This window comes from Delphinus delphis, chromosome 21, assembly GCF_949987515.2.
Source record: "Delphinus delphis chromosome 21, mDelDel1.2, whole genome shotgun sequence".
NCBI classification, from domain to species: domain Eukaryota; kingdom Metazoa; phylum Chordata; class Mammalia; order Artiodactyla; family Delphinidae; genus Delphinus; species Delphinus delphis.
The window spans coordinates 21,356,739-21,381,426 of NC_082703.1; the positions used below are offsets into that span (position 1 = coordinate 21,356,739).

Consider the following 24,688-nt stretch of genomic DNA (forward strand, 5'->3'; position numbering starts at 1 on the left):
ACTGGTGCAGGTCCCGTCCCTATTCTTTTGCCTCTGTTTTTTCTTTTTCCTTTTGCCCTACCCAGGTACGTGGGGAGTTTCTTGCCTTTTGGGAGGTCTGAGGTCTTCTGCCAGCGTCCAGTAGGTGTTCTGTAGGAGTTGTTCCACGTGTGGATGTATTTCTGATGTATTTGTGGGGAGGAAGGTGATCTCTGCGTCTTACTCCTCCGCCATCTTGAAGGGCCCCCTGTATTCTTTTTTAAGGTACCTTCCCAACCAAGGTCGCGAGTGCCTGTTGACTGTTTATTTCACAGTGTCTGAGCATTAACACAGACCCTCACAGGATATGGAAGTTTCTGCCTGGGTACAGCACAGTGTCCTTTGAAAGTTTCTTGGAGTTACAAAGTGTGCACACGTTCCCCGGGGGTGTTGGGTGCAGTGGGGAAGCTGCCTAAGTAGATAAAAGATAAATGTTGACACTTCTTTAGAAAGAGCAAGTAAAGCAAACACATACATGCACAATCATAATCTCCACCTGGGAATCCCACCACATACTACGACGTTTATAATAAAACTGTCTGATGCTCAAGGGCAAAAGAGAGACAACTGTTCATTGAATATCTGTTTTGTGCCAGTTGCTGCAGCGGGTATTTTAAATATAGTCTCTTCTCGGAAAGTCTGAACTAAATGGATAATGACAATAATTTCTGTACTTCATGTAGCACATACTTCTACACAGTTGGGTGAGCACTTAATCCAATGTGACTGGTGTCCTTATGAGAAGAGGCGGAGAGACCCAGGAGACAAGGCCATGTAAAGACAGAGGCAGAGATCAGAGTGGTGCTGTCACAAGCCAAGGAAGGCCTAGGGCTACCAGAGCTGGAAGAGGCCAGGAAGGACCCTCCCCTGCGGGCCTCAGAGGGGGCTTCTAGCCTTCAGAGGGATTTCAGGCTTCTAGCCTTCAGAACTGGGAAAGAAAGAATTTCTGTTGTTTTAAAGCATTCAGTTAGTGGCAAATTGTTACTGAAACCCTAGGAAATTAAAACTATATCTGAAGATGAGGGATCATCAAGAGAGGCAGTGAGGCTGAGTGTGTGTTAAGTATTGTGGTTACTGGAAATATTCCTTTTCATTCTCTCCATCTCTCTCCCCAGCTCTTCTCCCCCCGCCCTCCGACAGACACACACACACACACACACACACACACACACACAGTCACATTCCTAATTGAAAAATTGCTCAGAAGAGTTAGTTTCAGTTTGTCGATGGCTTTGGGAAGGACAGAAAGAAAGATAGAAGCTTGCCCTGCTCTGATGAATGAGCACCGCGTACATACCCCGTGAGGGAAATGGGTTGGATGTAGGGAGAGGCCCCCAGAGAAGCCTTCCTCAGGGTACCTGGCGGCCTCAGAACGTCTCATGGAGAGGCAGGCTAAGAAAGGAAACCATTGCCTCAGCACAGGACCACCATTCACTGCTGCTGGAGCCTCAGGGCAGTAGGTAAATTCTCTAAATGTGAATTTTAAAGACATTAACCAGAATGTAGAAAATTCTCTCGTACAAGGACAGGGAAAGGCCCATTCTGACTCAGGTTGATGGAGGATGTGGGAAAAGCCCATAAGAAAGGAATATTAGAGGACAAGGCAGGACCCACAAGGTAAAGGGAGAAGTGGGTCTGAACAGGACCAGTTGGGGACATGCCTCTTTATCAGAATGGATCAGAGTTTCCCTGAGTCTTTGATGAGGTAGGACAGTAGCTCAGGCCTTATTGCCATTCCAGTTGTTTGATTCTGGGGGTTTTGTTTGTTTGTTTGCTTTTGTTTTTATTGTTTCTTCCTCAGACAAATTCCTTTTTATCCCAGTCTTTGAACCTTCCCTAAACTCTCTTCTTCCTTAACTTCTCGTAGAACCCTGTGCTTCCCTCTCATTTACATTTACAATTATATCATATATTTTATACATGTGTAATTATTTTATTTTTGTGGCTCCTGCTAGCTAGACCGGAAGGTTCAGGAAGGTAGGGATCTATTTATTGGCTCACTACTGTATCCCACCAGCTCAGTCTGTTCAAGAAATACTGCACATATTGGATTGAATATTGGCATAAGTGGTTGACACGGATTGAAAACTGGTGGAGACAACGAAAATTCTAGATTATGAAACTATATCAGCAACAATAACCAGGTGAATATTTGCACTATATAACCAGGTAAATATTTACAGGGAACACCCCAGTACTGAGAATACTTTCAAGATGCTGAAGACGTTACTGTAACCATCCATTTATTCCCAAATCGTTTTCCCTGTAGTATGGATGTATTTTATTTTGATTTCTGTCAATACATTTATCATCTATAAACGTAGATTTGTAAACCCACACTCACAGAGGCAGCTTATTTTAGGAGGTCTTTAGCTTAGCCCCTCATCTTCATCAGCCCTCCCCTACCCAAAACTATGCAAATAAATATGAAATCCACGCACAAATAGTTTTCTAGGCAAGAACACCTTTAAGATTCGTCCCCTAACGTCCCACTTCCAGGTGAATTGCTGCTTTTAATCCTTTCCCATACAGAAATTCTGGAACCCACATTCACACTCACTCATAGCTTGTCTCCACCCAAACTAATTCTAAAAATATTAAAAAATGACGTGACAAGAATTCTTGATTATTCTGAAAACCTGCCATCAAATTCAGTCAAGTTCTTTCTTTACAAAAGAGATGTGTGCATGTACGCAGAGCCCAGAGTCTCGCGATTTGATGGTGACTGCCCTTGTTTCCATTTTCTCTAGTTCCCATTTTTCATTTAACAAATCTTTTTACAGTGGTTTCTTTGAGCAGTTCTACCTGATCCTTTGGTGCCACTACCTGATTCTTTTCTGGTCTATCTGGGTATGTTTTCATCCTCAAATATCTTAATCTTATAGTATTCGTTTGGCTCAGGAAAGGTGCAACCAGCGAGCAAGAGACTGGGTGCTGATCGCCCTCTGCTGATGGCGGAACTGGGGGCATTGCAAATGACAGGTTTGGTGTGTTCTTACCAATACCAAGCCCCTTCAATCTGTTACAGTCTCAGAATTGTAGCCTGTGGAGGAAGATGACGGTGCAGTGTCTTCTTGGGTGAAATCCAAACCCTCTTCCAGGGAATAACCTGGCTTACCCTTCAGGGAGTCAAATGGCATCTGGGGACTCTTTCAAGCTGCTTTGCGTTTTCTCCAAAATCCAGTCCACGTACTCGACCACGTTGGTGTAAACACCTGGCCGCTCCCTTTGGCCACAGCCTTCGCCCCAGCTCGTGATGCCTACCAAGTGCCAGACCTCATTGTGCTTACAAGACAGGGGGCCCCCCGAATCTCCCTATGACAAATGGAGGAAAGAAAAGGCACGCAGATCAGTTCAGACACTTCTCATCTTAAATACACTTTCATCAGAGTGATTTCACCTAAAATTCTGTCTTGGCCCTTTAATAAACTTCAAAGAACCGGATTTCTTGTTTTTCCCTCAGTCTATCAGATTTCAGGGTTAGGAAAACAAATCCACTGTGTTCCCCGCTCATTGGCAGAAGACTGCTTTAAAAATGCATGAAACATTCTAATGTGAGTGTATTCAGTTGGCTGAGAACACTGTTACCTTGCAGGCATCCTTCCCTCCTTCTTTGTAGCCTGCGCAGACCATCTTATTAGTTATTTTATGCCCTCTGTATCCTGCCTGGCATTCTTCATTTGTCACCAAGGGTACCCGGGCTTTCTGGAGAGTATTGAGTATTTTGTCTGAAAAAAATTTTTAGTTTGTTAATGGAACAACTACTTATATATAATATATATACAAATTTAAATATATGTATTTAAAATCAAAACCATACCTATCTAAAAATCTAGAAGGAAAAAAATATTAGGTTTACTTCATAGATCTTTTATAATTACAGAGTATAGAGAAGATGTTATTCTCACTATTGTGAGTACCGTTTTGTTAATGTTAATTAAGTCCAAAATTAATTACGGCTCTAACTGGAATTACTTCCCAGAGAAAATAATTGGATAACAGGCTAAGACATTTACTGAAAAGTGCTAGGTTTTGAATTAAACTGCATTAAAAACAATGTCTTTAAAGAAATTGTCATATATAAATTTCCAGTCAAACAGACGAGGTGCCGTCTTCACTTGAGTGATTTTTGTCTTTCCATCTTTATTAATATGTTTTCTACAATTGAATAATATTATTATTTTACTCTCATTTTAGCTGTATGAATTGATATAGCGGAAAAGCTTACGACTAAATTGTGTTCTGTATCTCGAGCTGGAGCACACAGAGAAACATCATTTCTTACCTCTTAATTTTTTGTACCCCCATCCAGTCACCCAGCACTCAGTATACGTCACATTTCTATCTCCTTTGGAAGGTAGGCAGATGGGTCGTTGAGAATCTAAATTTTAAAAATCACAGTTTAATGATCAGAAACAAAATACATCTTCTTTCCCAGGAAAAACTTCCTTCATGTTCCATTATTTCGTGTGTTCCCTATTTATTATATTCTTTTTTTGGTCTCCTCGTCATACATTTTCATCCCTCGTGTTCAGCGTTATCTGTCACACATCCCAGGATGAGGGAACGAGAGAGACAAGCCACAGCCCTCTCCACTAACTCCGTCACTCTCGCGAGGCCTGTGGCCCTGTAGAAATTGCTTCATCATTCTGACCCACAATCCTTTCTTCCTTAAAAAGCAGATAAAAATCCTCTTTCATATTCCAGTATATTATCAAGTTATGTCATTCTGTGCATCTGAAGAAGCCTGGGGACAACCTACCATTTCACCCACACCCCAAAATAAGATGCAGCCGTCAGGAAAGCACAACAGTCTTAAGACTAGCCCGGCACCCCCTCCCCCCAACAGTCTTAAGACTAGCTCGGCACCCCCTCCCCCCAACAGTCTTAAGACTAACTCGTTACCCCTCCCCCTTTCATGGTAATAACACATGGAGAGATTGCCAGGGTCTGGCCGTGAATCTGGGAGCGTGAAACATCGTCTCCATGTAGTCACTGTAGACAGCTTTCTGTTTAAAATTTTCCATACCTGTGTAATTCATTGTCATTTCCAGTTTCAACAAGGCGATATCATATCCACTTTCTGCCATTTCATACTGATCATGAATTATTATTTCTTGAACTCCAAAGAAAGATGTATCCTCTTTTATTTCTTCTTGGTTTAAGATGCCACTATAGACACGCAGAGCTTTAGGTGACTCTACCCTAAGGAGTAAGCAGTCGAGGAAAAGGAAGTTCCTTTACCGAATAATTCCCAGGCATTTGAGGTACAGTGCTATTTGACTGACTGTTACTAACTAGGTAATATTTTCTGCCAACGGTGGGCTTTTAAGTGGAAAGAAGTGATTTTATGCTAAGATTTTTCAGTCACATAGTCCTCCTATATGGAATGTCCTGGGCTGTCATTTGCCTTATGTTAAAGACACAAAAATCAATGAATACTTTTTCTGCCTTTCAACACACACTCACACACACACACACACACATAAAAGAAAAAAAGTTCTGGGTTTTACTTTCATTGCTGGGGTCGTTGGCTGTGACCCTGAGAAATTCTCTTGGACTTTCTGGTACTCCATTTTCCCATATGTAAAGGGTAAAAGAGACTATTGACCTCAAATGAATCTTTGAGTAATAATATGAGTAAGTTGCATACTGATAAACAAAAACACAAAACTGTGTCTGGAAACAACCCAGAAGATACTGAGGTGCAAAGAGGAAGTTTGGCCAGCTAAAATTCCCTGGGTTACATATACTCTGAATGCTCTCCCGATGGAGCTGTTAAGTTTACCAGTATTGAAATTGACTTAAGTAGGGAATCCAGTTTGATGATGTACAATAAACTCTTCCTTATGGGTCTAGAAACACAGTGGGAGAGAAAGAGAGAGAGATGGAGGGAGAATGAGAGAGGAGAGAGAGAGAAAGAAGCAGAGGAAGAAGAGGAAGAGGAGAAGGAGAAGAAGGAGAAGAAGGAGAAGGAGAAGAAGGAGAAGAAGAAGAAGGAGAAGAAGGAAGGGAGAGATTGAGGACAAGGGAGAAGACGGAGGGGGGAGGGGGAGGGGGAGGGAGAAGAAGTGGGGGAATAAATGGGAAATTAGATTCAGGGAGCAGGAAATTGTCTCCGAGTTTAGTTCTGGACCCAATGCCCAGACAGTGCACAGAAGATGATACGCTCTTAATAGGAAATAACCAGAGCTCCCCTGGGGATGTGTGTACATTTAACTGGAAAAGTGGAATATTATGAAGTCAAACAGCCATGTTCCTGCACCTGTTCTGATGCTGGTAGATCATGAGTGGCTCTTCCTTTTTGCTTTTTATCACTAAAGACAGAAAATTAATTTGGCAAATAGGATAATTACATCTTTAAAATTGTACTAAAATACTAGGGATACATTTAATATATGTGTGAGTATGGTGAACAAGTAAAAACAGCAGTGGTACTGACTCGCTGAAACAATGAGCAGCTGTTAATATCCACTGGTTTCCGATGATGGAGCCTCCGCACAGGTGTCTCTGGGTGGGTGATGTGATGTACAAAGTTATCTGCCATGGCCACTCTCCAAGAACAGACTTGGTTCCTCCAACAATTCTGGGCTTGATTTTCGTTGTACACGCTACAACAGAAGGATTGCAGTGAGTTCGTTCCTACATCTTCATTTTCCAACAGTAGTTATGTTCCTTCAGGCACACAGGGAAAAAAACCTTCCCTGGATTCAATAATTTACCATGACCTTGACTTGAAGACACTTTAGAATCAAGTTGGCAAAGCACAACATGCACATAAAAACTGAATGATGAGTCACCTTGTAATCGCATGCCCCCAGGTAATGCCTCATCTGGGGCGGCAAGGCAGTCTTACCCTCCATCAAATGCTAACCTCAATGGTTCTCTTAAAGCAATGGTTGTCAAGTGTGGCCCCCGACCAATGGCATCACCTGAGAATTTGTTAGAAGTGCAAATTCGTGAGAGCCACCTCAGACGTAGTGAATCAGAAACTCTGACAGTGGACCCTAGTCATCTGAGTTTTAATCAGCCTCACTAACGTTTAAGAACTACTGTTACAAAGAAAAGTTCAGCACCTTCCACTCAGTTTGTGGCCTTTGTCCAGTTCCTCCCCATCCCCTTCCATTCCAGCTGCCTTTTGGTCCCAGTCACTCCTGCTCTACCCACACCCAGACCTGGCTGCTCTTCTGTTTGTGAGCTGCGTCTGCCCTTTGGTCTTGTTGACAGACTGGGGTTTTCTGCTCAACCTTTGATGTTTCCAAGGACTTTGATTCAAACTCACCCTTCTGTTTTCTTTCTTGCCTTAGAAAATTAATAGATCAGTAACTAAAATATATTAAGAACAACTAAATAAAGACCTTATTAAGATGAGTTATAGGTCTTGGTGTTCGTTCTATTTGGTTTCAGTTCAAAAAAATGCTTTAAATATTTGTTTTTAGCCTTACATTTTGTGTTAAGAGATGTTTCTTTGAATGGCAATTGCTCTGTATCTTCACAAAGTTAAGTTATAGCGTAGACAAATGACAGTACAAGATATGATAAACATCTCAGTTAGATATTCCCTCTCATTTTAGGGTATTATTTCATCTAATATAATGCAGCAAAACCTAATTATCTAGTTTCACTTATTTCAGAAGATGCACTAAAAAGACATCAGATTTTATTTTCCTTTATCTTATATTTTCTGCTTTAGCTATTAATCTACCCCTGATTTATTCTGTAACCTCTAGAGACCAGAGTCCCTAGATTCATTAGAAAAGAGCAGGAAGGAGGGTAGAGAATGAATTCTGCAATTAAAGGTATAAGTGCTGGTTCCCTTTTTTAAACTATGTCAACATCACTAACAGCAAAATTTGCTGCATCCTTTCTATTGCTTGGCAGAACCAAGACAACAGAATGATTGTAAATACTCCTTCTTGTCTTAGGTAAGTTTATTGTAAGAAAAACAGAGAATGTATGAGATACAACTCAATTTACTGTCTTTTTAAAGAAGCTAGAGCCATCCAGATTCCCATCAGAGCCCCTCTAAGCCCTAGAAAGGCAGAATTTCCCAGCTAGGATGCTAGCATTGGACACAGTATACAGTCATATTGTATGTTCTATTATACAAAACAAGTTCTCAGAAGTTAAGGATTTATTCACCTCTCAGTAGAGCCAATATTTCTGACACGGAAGATTTTCATACTTTGAAATCTACGACAAAGCATAATTATCACTTCCATTTCACTCATTAAATCTCAGTTGCAACTTAATTTATACTGCATTATAATATTGGGCAGTAAACAGTAAAAGTCTAAAAACATGTAGTGTATGTAAGTCAATGAACATTAAAGTCATAATAGGTTATTACAATAATTTAGAGAGGAATGTGTGTATTAGGCTGTTTCCTGTTTCATCCCTTACACAGTGTTGTTTGCCTACAAACCATCTTTTGTTTCTATGCTCAGAAATTGGCCACTGGAATGGAAGCACTGCTGATCTGATGTGCACTATGATTTTTATGTTATTATAGGTCTTGTTTAATATAGACAATCTTTCTATTTCCACCCTACTATACTCATTGTTACAAATTAATAAGGTTTTACTGTAACTTTTGCTAATATTCATAAATATGCAGAACACTTGCAGGAAATCTAAAGGCCCTGGAGAAGGAGCCACTTGAGTATTTCTTGCACAGATAGATAATTTTCCAAACATATGATGACTATGTTTGAATTAAAGATCAAGTAATAGCCAATAGAAAGAAAATGACTAATCTGATTAACCAAGATGCTGGTTGATATTTCTATTATAAAGGGTAATAAGAAAGATTATTGACCTTATAACAACAATCAGACATCAAAATTTGGGCTGAGCCTGAGTCTCACCAGGAAATACTGGTTATACAAATGTATCAATTATAACACATATTCAGTTAATGCCACGCAACAGAGTTTAGTCAAAGCCCAATATTTACCTTTAAAACAGGTCAGCCTGAGTGATAGCAGTGAAAATAACAGAAAATTGCATCTAAGTTCATTACTTTACTAATTTTCTCCCCTCTGTAGCTACTACTGACTCTCTTAGTCATGACATACTCAGTATACAGGGGATGTATTTTTTCAAGTGACATTAAACTCACCATTATCCATTTTACATAACCTTAACGTATATCCAGAGATGTTTCCTCTCCCATGAAGTATTTTAGTTGGAGATCCATTTGCAGAAAGTTTTAAGTAGCATTTACCCCTGCAGGTTGGAAACAAAATGGTATAAACATAATTCCTCCCTGCAGCTAGATGGGGCAGGAGCATCTGTGGAACTCATCATACGTCTTACTTCCCTCCGTTGCAAGGTTCTTGAGATGGAGAATAGGTAAAAAATTGACAGCGGATGCTGTTGGTACATGTTTTCTGGCAGGCTTCGTGCCCGTCCACGTCAACAATGTCCAGTTCTTCTCCCAAGAAATCAGTGTCACGGTAGAATGAAGAATGGCAAAACACTAGACAGCAAAGCACATATCAGATATGAGACGTGAAACCCTAGCGCACATTTGTTGATTGTCAATCAGAAGGAAGAGCTTTCATTGTTTACCTGGGACACTGTGCCGGCAGTTTTGTAGACTAAAACCAGAAAGAGCTTTGTTCTTTCTAATGCGTGCGCTTGGCAACCCACTTGTAGACGTTTTAAGTAGACACAGATTTCTAACAGTAAAAAAGGGAAATACAGAGATATCATGTAAAACATATCAAAGAAGAAGACATTTTCACAGCACATACAGAAGTCAGCTCCTGTTGGCATTTAATAGGGAAGTTGTTCCCATTTTGAAAGTACTATTCATAAATCACTGACTCAGACTCCATGATCCATGGGTTGTAGACAAATTTACCAAACTGCCTCTAAATTTTCTAAGCTTGCTCTATTCAACAGCACTGTTCCTAGTACCTTCCTTTTTTATCTCCTTTCTCTCAACTCTCCTTGACTATCTCAACGATTCAAGAATTTTCATGCTACCTACAAATCTGCTACCCAGAGTTGCTGTAGGCGTAGACAGGGATAAGCAAGATCCACCACAGACTCCATACCCAGGCAGCATCTTTCTGGGAGGAAGTAGCTTTTCCTAATTAGCACAAAATCACGGTCTGGAGCTGTGCTGTCCAACAGAATTTTCTGCAATGACGTAAATAGTCCACATCTGTGCCAGCCAGTACATTAGCCACTAGCCAGCCATATGCTGCGTCCTTGAAATGTGGCTAATACAGCTGAGGAAATGGATATTTAGTTTTATTTAATATTCATTAACGTAAATTTAAGACGCCAAGTCTTGGCTTGTAGCACCCATGTTCCTCTCTCCCCTTGTAATGCGGATTAAATGTGTTGCTCTTCTTATGGGTATTGATTGGGAATTTCATACAAGGAATAAAAAAAGGAGCAGTGATTAAGACAAAATAACACATTACAAAAGCATCTTTCTAAGTTCTGAAGTTTATAATGCCTCAAGGCTCAGTCTTTGACCTCGTCTCTTTCTCTGACTGCACTCAATTTTTTGGTGACCTCATCAGTTTCAATGGCATTAATTACCAGCTGTATCCTGGTGACACCTAACACAGATCTAGGGCATAAACCTCCCTTGTTAAATCCCAGGCTTCCCTTTCTAACCACCAATTCAATATTTCTCTCTGGATGGCTACCAGGCACCTCTTGCCTCTTGAAATCATCTCTGTAAGAAATCTTCCCCCGTCTCTTCATTGGCATTGCCATCCTTCCAATTTTCTTGGGCCAAAAATCTTGGAGCTATCATTGACTCTTTACTTCACAGCTGGCATTCAGTCCGTCAGCAAACCTTACTGGCTCTACATTGACCATATATCCCAATCTAATCACTTCTCTTTTACTTCCACTCTGGTCCAAGTAGTGCAGGGTTTTTAATCTATTGAGTTGACTAATGGTATCCCCGTATTTAGAACCATGTTGAGAAAATGAAAGTAACAGATATATTCTCATGTGACAAACCTAGCATTATACTTCCGGAATTATATCCTCACTTGATAAAAAACCAGTCTTGCTTGATAAACAGGAACTCAGGGGCTTACTGTGGCTGGACGGCTTTGGGGGACACTCTCCCCAGCAATGAGCAGCAATGTCAAGCAAATAATAAGGGCTCTGAGAATTCAGATTAAGATAATACATACAATCTAGATTTTTAAGCAAATAATCTTAAGATTTCTTCTTCTTTTTTTTAGTGAATTTTGTTAGTGAGGAGCAGCAACCCCAGCAAACATCCCTTTGATGATCATAGCAATTTCCTGCGCTTTCCAATGTTAATACCCATCGGTAGGGAAGCAGGGTCTAAATTCTCAAATCTCCCTGCACTGTTACCCACGCTTCTGTTGATGAAGGCCATCGCTCCACCCCTCTCCACTTTGGATTTGACAAGTCACTGATATTTCCAATTCTTTCTTTCTGCTCCAGGTTCAGTTATTTTAACCAGGCACTGAACTAAGATGACCACCTTTATTTTCTTCATTCCTTTCAGAACTAGCAACTCTCTGAAGGCAGAGACCTCCCTAACATAAGGAAAGGCGAGAGTCCTGGGTAACACCAGATTTGCAGTCAATAGGTGGGGAATGGAAAGAAAGAGGAACTAGGAATTCTTCTTTGCACCTTTTATGTATCCTTGACAGACATTTAGATAAAATTTGTAGTTGCTCAGAGTTTTTTTTTTTTTTTTTTTTTTTGCTGTACACGGGCCTCTCACTGTTGTGGCCTCTCCTGTGGCGGAGCACAGGCTCAGCGGCCATGGCTCATGGGCCCAGCCGCTCCGCGGCATGTGGGATCTTCCCAGACCGGGGCACGAACCCGCGTCCCCTGCATCAGCAGGCAGACTCTCAACCACTGCACCACCGGGGAAGCCCCTGCTCAGAGTTTTTAATGGTGGCTTTTGATCAACTGTTTGAAAAGATAACACATGACACAATCTTAACTCCTTACCTTTCAGATATTGTTGGCCATTCTTGAGAAAAGAAGGTAAAGAACAAACAAGTGGGATGGTGAGTACAAATGCTGCGACAGACAAAAGCATCTGGAGCCATGACACTGTCAATGTTATTGTCTGCAAACATTGTTCTAGGGAAAATGTCCCTGATACAAGCTGTGCAACAGAAGAAACCGTATTTAGAAAGTCAGTTCACCAGCAGCATTGGCAAAGGTAAAACCCCACTCATGGTGTTCGTAAATTCCATATAAAAAGTTCGTTGGGGGATGAGGGAGGGATGAATAGGCAGAACACAGAGGAATTTTAAGGCAGTGAAAAATACTCTGAATGATACTCTAATGATAGAAACATGCCATTACATATTTGTTCAAACCCATACAATGTACAACTCCAAGAGTGAATCGTAATGTAAACTGTGGACTTCGGGTGACTATACGTGTGTCAGTGTAGGTTCGTCAGTCGTAACCAATGTACCATCCGGCGAGGGTCGTTGGTAATAGGGGACGCTGTGCATGTGTCTGGGCAGGGGGTATGTGGGAAATCTCTATCCCTTCCCCTCAATTTTGCTGCGAACCTAAAATTGCACTAAAGAAACAAGGTCTTAGTAATTTTTTAAAGTTAGTTTATCCCAAGATCTTTTACATTTTTTAAAATTAGGATGACTGAAGTGATTGTTTTAAGCTTTAAATTCAAATATAAGCTTTAATCATATAGAACATAATGAATTTTTTCTCAAGAAGAAGATGAAAGATCATTGGGTCCATTTCATCAGTAAGCACAAATTGGTATCCTAAGTTATGCCCATCGTACACATAATCAGCACCTACTATTTAATGGCTAAACTACCTCATTAAGAAAATAATAGTTACCCAGATTAGAAAGCGCACAGGGCTTCAGTGAGAATCCAGACACCACTTCACTGAGCTTTGTTATGTTGGTCGGCATCCCCGTTTGGGTGTACTTCAACAGACAAATGTTACTAAATAAAGACCAAAGTGGACAAACATTTTATCCCTCCAAATGCAAATACGGAAAAACATAAGATAATAAGAAACGCACATTTAGAGACAGCCTGGGCATGACAGCTAAAGAATTGCTCTGAAAGGTATTGATTTGAGAGATTGGACAGCTGGTTTGAGTCCCAACTCTGCCAAGAGCTGGTGGTCCTGTGAGTTTTGTCAGCTTTGTATTTTCATCAGTAAGATGGCAGCTTTAGATGGGTGGTGACATGAAGAGTAGGGGTGTAGGAATTGATGACTTCTCAAGCTCTGCTCAATTTTAGCATTTTAACTTTTTTATAATACGTAGCAACTCACAACTTCCTGGCTCGCTGTTCATGCTGCATTGAATCTTAGACGTAAAATATGTAAAAAGGTGTAGTTTGAGCTGAGCTAAAGAAAAGCCCTGAAAACTTAATTATTAATTTGAGGGTTTCATGCTGTGTTATCATTGCTTTTCTTCAAACAAATCTTTGACGCTTTATTGCCACTCATCTCCTTTTTGTGAATGTCTAGAGCAGAATGTTAAAATCCAAATACCAGTCATTTGAACTTTTCTTTCATTGTTGGATTTCAGATAAGTGTAGCTTCCCGTATGAATCCAGAACATCTCAAATATTTCTAAATAAAAAAGTTAATGATATTTTTCCCTAAAAATATTTTTTAAGAGAAAAGAGATCAATCAATTACAGATCAGATCCTTTTATATTCTTACACAGGAGGTTTATACCTGGAATATTTCTAAATCCAGTAGGGGGCAAGTTTTGAAATACTTCACATGGGTTTCAGTTACTTTGTCTCGGGTGGGGAACTGTTGTTTGGAAGGATATCTGAGTAGCTTTTTCATTTTGATTCTATAGCTTCATACTGTAGCATCCTTTAGGCTGAGAATGGAACTGTCAGACCACTGTAATTGTTTCAGAATTGCCACCTTAAAAATGTAGTGCTCTTCAAATTAGCTAGGAGATGCATTAAACATTTTTTTAAAGCGTCATTGAAAGACAGACTCCGTACTACAAAATGAAATGCATCCAAGTTGGACTTTAAATGCATTTTCCATCAAGAAAACTGGGAGTACTTATAGAATTGTCTTGTAGGGGTCAAAAATAAATTTTTGACCCCTACAAGTTGAAGGAAAAAAGAAAAAAGAATCCCATTTTGTTTTCTGTCAGATAATCTAAGGTCCTTGGGCTCAGTCCACAGCTCACTCACCGATACTTTATGCTTGGAAAGTGCTCTGTGGCGAATGTAAAAAAGTGACAGTGCCTGTCATTCGTACACCTCTCTTGGCATTCCTGAGCACTCTTGGTAATAGAGCTGTTATGGTTCAGGCCCTTCATATGTAGGTCCACATAAATATCTTTGTTGCAAGCTGGAAATAAAATCAGAAAATAAGGTTATCTTCCAGTCTCTGGGGGCATCTGATAATTCTATCTTAGCAACCGTCCCTCCGGACTTGCTATTTCAATTCTTTCCCTGACTTTTCCTCAGAAGGCGTCTAGTTTTATTTTAATCTGCTCAACTCCTACTCTCACGTGGAAACGGTAAGAGAATGTCAGTGTCCTTTTTGCACTGCAGCAATATTAGACTTGTACATTTCTGCTTCACTCTATGAACTGACGTCTCTTGTCTCCTTAACTCCACTGATGGATTGATTCACTAATTAACCTATTCAAGTATCTGGAATATCTCACCATTAAGACAAGGGTCATCTTAACCTTTATGGTTGCTTCCTTTGATTTGAATTAATATATTTAATAAGGACTTTCATATAAAACTTTAAGCTGGGAAGGAGAAAGAAAATAAGTGAATGATGAACTGGTGTAGTTAGATACGTCCTATGAGATAAATTTTAATGAACTATAATGGGGTAGGGGGGACATGCATGTATGCTAGTTTTTCCTCTATGAGGAAAGAACTTCATTAGGAGACCTCGTTTCCATATAGCAGGGTTTTATTTCATAACCACAAAACCATACCTGATGTAATTGCACGTACACATCACAATAACTAGTATATATCAATTCTAGCAAGACATCTTACCACTTATTTGGTCTGAGCATTGCTTAGAAGAATATCCAGAAATTGCTCCCGTCATATTGACCATCGGCAGTGTTTCTGCAACACTGTCTTTCAGGATGCAAGTAAACCTGTTTTTTAAAAAAATAACATTACTGGGTGAAAATCTATGTTTTAAAATAATGGGTCTTAAAAGTTAGCACACAGAGAGTCAAAGAGAAGGAAACAAACTTCTCTGTCTCATGCCAAAACAAATATATTCTTAGCAAGACTGTGAGCTTGTTTTCCATTCCAACTTCCCGACATTGAAAAGATCACATGTAATGCTCCTTCCTAACTGGAAACAGGAGTGGGTGAACTATGGCCTGTTGGTTAAATGCAGCTCTCTGCCTGTTTCTGTACCGTTAATGAGCTAAGAAGGGTTTCTATGCTTTTTAATGATTACATTTGAAATCATTGTGTATTTATATAATATCCTTGATCTTGCCCCTGGACCCACAAAGCCTGAAATATTTACTCTCTGCCTGTTAAGAAGAAGTTTGCCAATCTCTGTTGTAGATTCTAAAATAGTAAATTTTATAAGTTCAGGGCACTATGTAGATACTATGAATGCAGTAATAATGCACAAAGATGTTAATAACTTCATTCTGCCGTAAAGCTTTATCATTAAATTTTCAAGCTCAATATGGAAACAAAAATAGTGGATGGAATGTCCTAAAAATTTTAAGAATATGACTATAGAGACAAAACCACCAGATGCTATTTGCAAATCTTAATAAGATTCTGGTTAATTGCTATAAATTACCCTTGGGGGACAATTGAGATGATATAAAGGGATTCTTATTCATTTTTAATGTTTTTTGTGTAAGATAATGTATGTTGAAATATTTAGGGGTGAAGTGTTATGATGGATTCAAATTATTTCAAATGGTTGGACATCTACACATACATAATAGGGAAGACAAAAATGGCAAAAAGTCTTGGGGGCGATAGGAAATCATTGTACTATTCTTTCAAATTACCTTTATAAATAATGAATTTTTTTCTAATAAAATAATTGAGGGAAAAGTACCAGTTTAAGTCATATCAAATATCAATAATCAGTTGAAGAGCAAAGAACAAAATGATTAATTGGCATTAAAGTAGAAAGAAATCAGAGAGAAAGTATCATTAATATTGAGACCACAAGAAACCACACTGAGGGGCATGTCTGTTCCTCCTGACCTGCCTAAACACTACCGTTTTTTCTGTAATATTTAATATTTCAATGGAAGGAAAATACATTTTCCAATTGTTAACATTAAATTTTATAAAATGGTAGACGGCAATTTATTGTTGGTAATTGTCTATCTGTCCGTCTGTCGTATAAAATCTATTTCTTCTATGTAGAAAAGCAAACATTTACCACTTGGTAGGATCTTCAGATGATGATTCAGCCATAAAAGTGAAGAGCAAACACCTTGGATGGTGGGTGCAGACTATTTGGCAGTGCTTGGCATTTGGTGTGAAAACAACAGTAATGTCTCCTCCTTTAAAGTAGGCATCTTGGAACAGCTTGGTCACACACTCTGTGTTATAATACACGACACGTGTTATTTGGGATTTTAGTGCGCACGTACCCAATCAGGTAATAATCTCACAAAGGCAAGTGAAGTAGGGCTACTTAACAGGAAATATGCCTGAACATGGAAATCAGAGCAATAAAAGCTTTTAGTTTATTGGATAAGCAGCCCCAGATAGAAAAGAAAATCACTAAATGGCATGTGTGCCTCAGTGGAATGGTGCTTCTGAATGATTGTCTTGGAGACGTGGGTGCCTTGTGAGCAATTGATTCGTTTCTCAGATCTTCACTGGCAAAAATGCTCACAGGTCTAGAATGACCTCTGCTTTTCCCTTTCCCCAGCGCCGCTCCATGTCTAAACTCCATGTTTATGAAACAGAGGCTCCACACTGATCATCTTCGGGTGGCATCCGATGGCCCTGGATGTGATAATGTACTACATCACCTCACTATATTAAATGGACCCGTTTTTTTGGTTTGTTTTGTGTGTGTGTGTTTTGTTCTTGTTGTTGTTTTTGTGCGTTAGTTTCTGCTTTATAACAAAGTGAATCAGCTATACATATACATATATCCCCATATCTCCTCCCTCTTGCATCTCCCTCCCTCCCACCCTCCCTATCCCACCCCTCTAGATGGTCACAAAGCACTGAGCTGATCTCCCTGTGCTATGCGGCTGCTTCCCACTAGCTGTCTCTTTTACATTTGGTAGTGTATATATGTCCATGCCACTCTCTCACTTTGTCCCAGCTTACCCTTCCCCCTCCCTGTGTCCTCAAGTCCATTCTCTAGTAGGTCTGCGTCTTTATTCCCGTCCTGCCCCTAGGTTCTTCATAACCTTTTTTTTTTTTAGATTCCATATATGTGTGTTACCATATGGTGTTTGTTTTTCTCTTTCTGACTTACTTCACTCTGTATGACAGGCTCTAGGTCCACCCACCTCACTACAAATAACTCAAGCTCTAGGTCCACCCATCTCACTACAAATAACTCAATTTCATTTATTTTTACGGCTGAGTAATATTCCATTGTATATATGTGCCACATCTTCTTTATCCATTCATCTGTCGATGGACAATTAGGTTGCTTCCATGTCCTGGCTATTGTAAATAGAGCTGCAGTGAACATTGGGGTGCATGTGTCTTTTTGAATGATGGTTTTCTCAGGGTATATGCCCAGTAGTGGGATTGCTAGGTCATATGGTAGCTCTATGTTTAGTTTCTTAAGGAACCTCCATACTGTTCTCCATAGTGGCTGTATCAATTTACATTCCCACCAACAGTGCAAGAGGGTTCCCTTTTCTCCACACCCTCTCCAGCATTTATTGTTTGTAGATTTTTTGATGATGGCCATTCTGACTGGTGTGAGGTGATACCTCATTGTAGTTTTGAGTTGCATTTCTCTAATGATTAGTGATGCTGAGCATTCTTTCATGTGTTTGTTGGCACTCTGTATATCTTCTTTGGAGAAATGTCTATTTAGGTGTTTTGCCCATTTTTTTTTTTCTTCTGCCCATTTTTGGACTGGGTTGCTTGTTTTTTTGATATTGAGCTGCATGAGCTGCCTGTAAATTTTGGAGATTAATCCTTTGTCAGTTGCTTCATTTGCAAATATTTTCTCCCATTCTGAGGGTTGTCTTTTCGTCTTGATTATGGTTTCCTTTTCTGTGCAAAAGCTTTTAAGTTTCATTAGGTCCCATTTGTTTATTTTTGTTTTATTTCCTAAATGGACCAGTTTAATTGACCTACAACACTGTTAGTTCCTGTCCCACAACATAATGATTGGATATTTCTGTACATTTCAAAGTAATCATCATGACAAGTCCAGTTACCATCTGTCAGCATACAAAGATATTACATAGTTATTGACTATATTCCCCACACTGTACATTTCATACCTGTGACTCATTTATTTTGCAACTGGAAGTTTGCATCTCTTAATCTCCCTCACCTGTTTCTCTCCTCCCCCTATCCCCCTCCCCTCTGGCAACCACCTGTTTATTCTGTTTTTCTATGACTGTTTCTGTTTCGTTATGTTTGTTCACTTGTTTTCTTTTTTAAGAACTAATATGGTCTTGTGGGTCAATTATACTTCAAAAACAAACAAACAAATTCATTTAGAAAGAGATCAGATTTGTGGTTACCAGAGGCAGACATTGGAGAAGAGGGGAATTGGATAAAGAAAGTCAAAAGGTACAAACTTCAAGTTATAAGATAAATAAGTACTAGGGACATAATGTACAGCATAAGTATAATTACCACTGCTGTACGTTACCTATGAAAGTTGTTAAGAGAGGAAATCCTAAGAGTTTGCATCATAAGAAAACATTTTTTTCAGTTTCTTTAATGTATCTCTATGAGGTGATGGACATTCACTGAACTTACTGTGGTCATCATTTCACAATGTATGTAAGTCAAATCATCATGCTGTACACCTTAAACTTATACAGTGCTGTATATCTACTATACCTTAATAAAACTGGAACAAAAATAAAAACCAAACAAATAAATAAATAGGCAGGAACAGGAAAAAGACTCTTGGAAAAATTATTGAATCCCCTTCCACTGAAACCATAAGTAAGTTAAAAATACAAACAAAGCTAAATTGCATAAAATTAAAATTTGCTTCTGTTTCTAGAAAGAGATATTGAATATTCCAGATTGTGGCGTTTTAGGTCATTATTACTTAGTCACTGAATAAAAGTGTTGTAGTTTTTAATTTTGGTATATTTTTATTGACAAATACTACAATATAACCCTTAGTTTTCTTAATATAAAAACAAATATATAAATATATATAAAAAATATTTGGACAGAATAAAATATCACTTAAATTTATTGTAGCAAAAATAAATAAAATTAAAAATAACTAATTTCTATTGTAGTAATAACCAACATACCAATAAATATGTGGGAAAGTATATAGGTAAAAAACAGTAGAAATTATCACTAAGGCTTTTACGATTATACAGTCCATGGACTTAAATGGGGGCAAATTTCATCTTTATTTTCCCTAGCTTCTAACTAAAATATGGCATATCTTTCCATTATTAATGTAAGAAAAAAATGCATTAGGGTTCACAGTATCTGTGCCTTTGTCATAATAAAAATCGCAGATTTAAAAACACTATAGTTGCAGATATCTCAAAATATCATTATCACTCATTGCTAGTTTGATGGTAATTACTATGCAGTTTTAGACCCACCACTAAATCTTACTACATGAAGTGTTAATAAGAAGCACATCTATTTCTATATAAATTTTTTTTACAGTTTAACTAACTATATTTAAATATAGTTTATTTGTTTGGTAATCCTATGTATTTTCACTATTTCTTTAAAACATTATTCTGAGGATGGAGTCCAGTTCACTAAACTGCCAAGGGATACATGGGAGAAGAGAGTCAAGGATCCTGCCACAGCTCTCCTCAAAAATCCACCCCATATGCCTTCTGTATTACCCATCTATAATAACCTCTGTATATAACATGATTTTCTCCAAAATTGGCAGCTCCCTGAGAATGACCTGAGGGTGAACAGAATCTTCCTCCTCTCCCCAGGCTCTGTGTTGCTTCTAAGGAAGCTGTACGGCAGCCTCCATTAATAGAGGGTCTATTCGCACCTCGAAATAGTCCCGTTGACCAAGGAAATCCCACCTCTTAGTGCAAAGCAAGCATGCTATATTAAAATGTTACTTTTAAGAAGCTTATTACTTATTTGGTAAATTAAACAGATTTTACATGTTTAATATAGGTGCTGTATTTCTTAAAGTATACCACCTACTAATTGGATCATTTAAATTTACAAGGCAGGTTGATTTTCAAAATCCAAACACAGCTTCTTAGTGCCAGTAAAAACTGGTTAATCTGTTTTTGGTGAACTAGAAAGTGCCTGTTTTTGTATATGGACTTTGTATTCCAGAATTCTTGCTCATATAATTTATTGGCTCAACTAATTTATGTGTTGGTTATTTTGGACTTTTTGAGGGACACAATCATATCATCCATGAACAATGAGAGTTTCTTTCTCGTCCTTTACCTTTTACTTCTTTTCTTTTCTTATTGCAGTGACTAGGCCAGTATAATGTTTAAGGTAATTAATAGTGAGTATTCTTGTCTTATTATCAATTCCTAGGAAAAACTTTCAGTATTGCACTATTACTAGCTTTCGTGAAGATTTTTGGTTTAGACTTTTGTCTGTTTGTTTCTTTAAAGATATCCTTTAACAGAAGAGGGAAGTTCCCTTTTAATTCCAGTTTGCTAAGAATTTTTAGCGTAAGTGGAATTTTATCATATATATTTTCTGCATGTATTTTAAATTATTATTTTTTATTATAGTAACATATATGTCTCCAGAACTTTTTCATCTTCCCCAACTGAAAGTCTATATCCATTAAACACTGCCCATTACTCCTCCCCTCAGACCCTGGCAACCACCATTCTACTTTCTCTCTCTATGAAATTGACTACTCTAGATAACTTACATAAGTAGAATCATCCAGTATTTGTTGTTTTGTGACTGGCTTATTTCATTTAGCATAATATCCTCAGAGTTCATCCATTTTGTGGCATGTGTCAGAATTTCCTTCCTTTTTAAGGCTGAATAATATTTCATTATTAATGCGTGCATACCACATTTTGTTTATTCATTTGTTGACGGATACTTGGGTTGCTTCCACTGTTTGGCTATTGTGAATAATGCTGCTATGAATATATCTTTTTGAGACTCTGCTTTCATTTCTTTTGGGTGTATACCCAGAAGTGGTTCATCCACTGATTTTTGAACACTAAACTAAGTTTTCGTTCCTGGAATAAACCCAAACTTGTCACAATGTAATCATCCTTTTTGGGTTTCTTTTAACATACTGCTGGGTGACGTTTGGTAATTTTTTTTGTTTCTGATAATTGCACCTACATTCACAAGGAAAAAAGGCCTATGATTTGTCAAAATGTCGTAATATCCCTGTCTCAATGTCCTTGTCATGTTTTGGTATCAAGATCACACTGGCCTTACAAAATGCTTTGGAGACTGTGACTAAGTTAAGCTTCCCTAATATATGTTTGTTTTTCAGTTACTTAATTTCTGCTGTTTTATTTTTTTCTTCTTTCTAGTTTTTTTGCATGTAATTTGCTATTCTCTTTCCATCGTCTTAAACTGGATTCTTACATCATTAATTTTTACAGTTTCCCTATTCTAATATATGCATGTAAGTGTACACACTCGATTTCAGCACCAATTTAGCTGTGTCCCAAAGTTTTGATAAGCCATATTTTCATTATTATTCAATTCAATACATTTTCTAATCTCCATTGTGATCTCTTCTTTGACTGATATTTATTTAAAAGGGTATTATTTAATTTTGAAACATTTGTGATTTTCCAGTTGTCTTTTCTTACATTTTATCTCAATTCTATTGTGATTGGATAACATGCTCTGTAGAGTTTTAATCCTTTAAAATTCGTTGAGACTTGCTTTAGGGCCTTTTATGTGGTCAATTTTTGTAAATGTTCCATACGCATATGTAAAGAATGTATATATGTAGAGATGCAGTTCTTGGGTCCAATGTTCAAAATATGTCCATTGAGTTACTACTGACCTATCAATTAAATAACAATACCATTTCATAATGATGACAATGAAGGAGTATAATAACCTGGATAAGAATCTTGTCACAAAGAAAAATGAAATTATGAACTGTAGTGTTTTATTTTAAATCTCTTTACCTAGATTTACCATTTTCCACATATGCCAGAAAAAAGTTTACTGTGCATTAAATGCTAGCAACAGTAGCAGAAATTAAATGTAATATATGTAAGGCTTTTTTTTAAAAGGAATGCTTAAACTTTCATTTTAAATAAAGAATAAATATAAGGGCTAAAAATACTTGAACTGATATGTCCTTCTGAATATTGGTTAAGTAATTTATAAACAAACTTAGTGGACATGACGTAGAGTGGAGAATTCACAGCAGTGATTAAATTATTGAGATGCATAAACTATGTAGGAATATTTGCATTTTGGGGGACATTTTTCAGTCCAAAATTGCCTCTGTGTGTGTGTTTGTGTTGCGTTGAACTGACTGCTTTATGGAAAATTGACTAATCAGTGAGGCAAGTCAAGATTTCTGCTTTTTAATATTGGTCTTAAATATCATTTAAATGTTTGATATAGATTTAGACATAAACATAGTATAGATATGGATATAGATATAGACATAGATTCTTAGTATCATGAACAATTCCTTTACCTCAGTTTCCTTCCCTGCTTTGAACAATAGTGTGATTTTCCTCTCTGGGCTTATACCCTTCTGTTTTCTCATCACAAGTCAGGGAACCAAGCTATTCCCAGTCCATACTAAAGATAAAACTCTACTTACCACCAGAAACTGAGGCAAATAAAATGAAATGTACCATTTGATATAATAAAGTCATCCTACAAAAAGAAAAATGTACATGTGTTTAGAACACAAAATGTGAATTTATAATTAACTTACTGATATCAGAGTTTACAAGAAATACAGAGGGAAAGGAGTAGTTAATTCAGTAGTGTTCACAGAGCTCCTATCGTAAGCTGAACTTTATCCTTCCCCAGCCCTAGAGCGTTCCTCAGCATGGTCGTATGTGCAGTGGTCAACACGTTCATGGTTGCGAAGGACCAACGGCTAAAAGGGAAGGGTCCTCTCACTTTCCTCCCTTCCCTCCCTCTCCTCGGCCTCCAGCTCACTATTAATCAGACATTTCTCACTGCCATCATCTGACTCTCTCCCCATCCCAATTTTTCCATTTCTTTCTTCTCTTTCAATTCATTTCCTTTCTTTCCATCTTTGAAGTTTCTTTTCTAAATCTGTCAAAGAAGCTATAAATGATTTTTTAGTAACAAAATTTTCTAATTTAAAAATTATGTTACAAATCTATTCCTAGGTTGTCTTGGTCACTCATACATGTACTTATCCCCACAAAGCCCTGAACTGACAGCTCTATGAAAAACCTGCTATGAGACAAATCAAGTCTTCTGATTTGTTCATATTGCTCTTGAAAATCTTTTTAATTTGTAAAATACTTGCTATTGAGTACAAACTATTACTCTTCTTCCGTTCTGCATCTCCCATCTCCTCCCACATGGCTTACGGTTATTAACTAAAAACCTCCAAAATGTTAAATCAGACACATTTTAAAAATCAATCATTGTCTATTGTAAAAAAATTAAAAAACCCCATGGTACAATAGAAAAAGGCACTTCAAGGAATAATTGCTTGAGGGAAATCTTAAATAATAATTTTTGAAATCATACCTGAAACTCCTTCTTTGCTGCAATTCTTAATAAGAATGTCTTTGTTTTTCCAAAATGGTTTTCATCCTCCTCTAAATGAGATTTTGCAGGTAATGTTCACTTAACTTTAATATTTACTTTTACTGGTTCCCAGTGTGATGTAACATCGTCTCTTTGTACAGCATGCCTGTGAAAGTCCTTAAAATCTTTGCATATCAAACACATACCTTGGTAGAGGTGCTTGCTTTTTCAATACATTAATTTTTTTCTCTCTCATTTTACTATGCATTCAAACAAGTGACATACAGAGAAGCTTAGAGAACTTGAATTTGCCCATGTGCCTTAGCAGTTGGTCAAACTCACAATTAGGATGCCTGCTGGCCAAAGCTGCACTTAACCGCAATTTCAAATAGCAACTGTTAATCATTAATTCCAGGCTAACTCGAGTCTCACCATTTAAAAAGAAAACAAGGGAAGTCTGATGGACTTGCTGATGCTCAGAATAGCAGAGAAATGAAACTCAGCTGTTCGGGGGTTACAGAGTGGGTAGAAAGTAAGGGGCCGATTGTAGATGCCCTGCTCTTCTGCAGTCACAGTTTCCATTTATATAGTGTTACCTCCTCAGAGGCCTAGGAAGGTAGGATTCATTCTAATGAGCCCAGCTCTCTTTTATCCCACTTGCAAACACTGAATGCCTTTAGACTTTAAAATTCTTTTGAAAAATGGAAAAATATGTGACTTTCATAGCTTTCTTTTTTTAAATTTTTGGATGCGTTGGTTCTTCACACGGGCTTCTCTAGTTGCGGTGGGCGGGGGCTACTCTTTGTTGCGGTGCGTGTGCTTCTCATTGCAG

The 24,688-nt window shown here is 38.1% G+C and overlaps 1 protein-coding gene across 1 annotated transcript; it reads right to left on the reverse strand.

Annotated features, from left to right (window-relative positions):
• On the reverse strand, positions 1-24,207 carry LOC132417601 (coagulation factor XI). Its single transcript, XM_060001283.1, has 15 exons — positions 23,857-24,207; positions 22,943-22,998; positions 16,415-16,577; positions 15,034-15,140; positions 14,203-14,362; positions 12,862-12,971; positions 11,989-12,148; positions 9,592-9,701; positions 9,337-9,499; positions 9,140-9,246; positions 6,461-6,629; positions 5,048-5,223; positions 4,304-4,399; positions 3,607-3,746; positions 1-3,333 (listed from the first exon to the last, which is right to left on the reverse strand). The coding sequence occupies exons 2-15, from the start codon at positions 22,995-22,997 to the stop codon at positions 3,148-3,150; spliced, it is 1,902 nt and encodes a 633-aa protein (XP_059857266.1). The 5' UTR covers position 22,998; positions 23,857-24,207; the 3' UTR covers positions 1-3,147.
• Positions 24,208-24,688: the final 481 nt, after the last annotated feature.

Coding starts and splice junctions, on each gene's coding strand:
- LOC132417601 (XM_060001283.1), bottom strand. CDS start 22,997: ATGACTTTATTATATCAAATGGTACATTTCATTTTATTTGCCTCAGTT. Junction 4,400..5,047: donor AATGACAATGAATTACACAG/GTATGGAAAATT, acceptor TTTAAAATTTAG/ATTCTCAACGACCCATCTGC. Junction 3,747..4,303: donor GGGGTACAAAAAATTAAGAG/GTAAGAAATGAT, acceptor AATTTTTTTCAG/ACAAAATACTCAATACTCTC.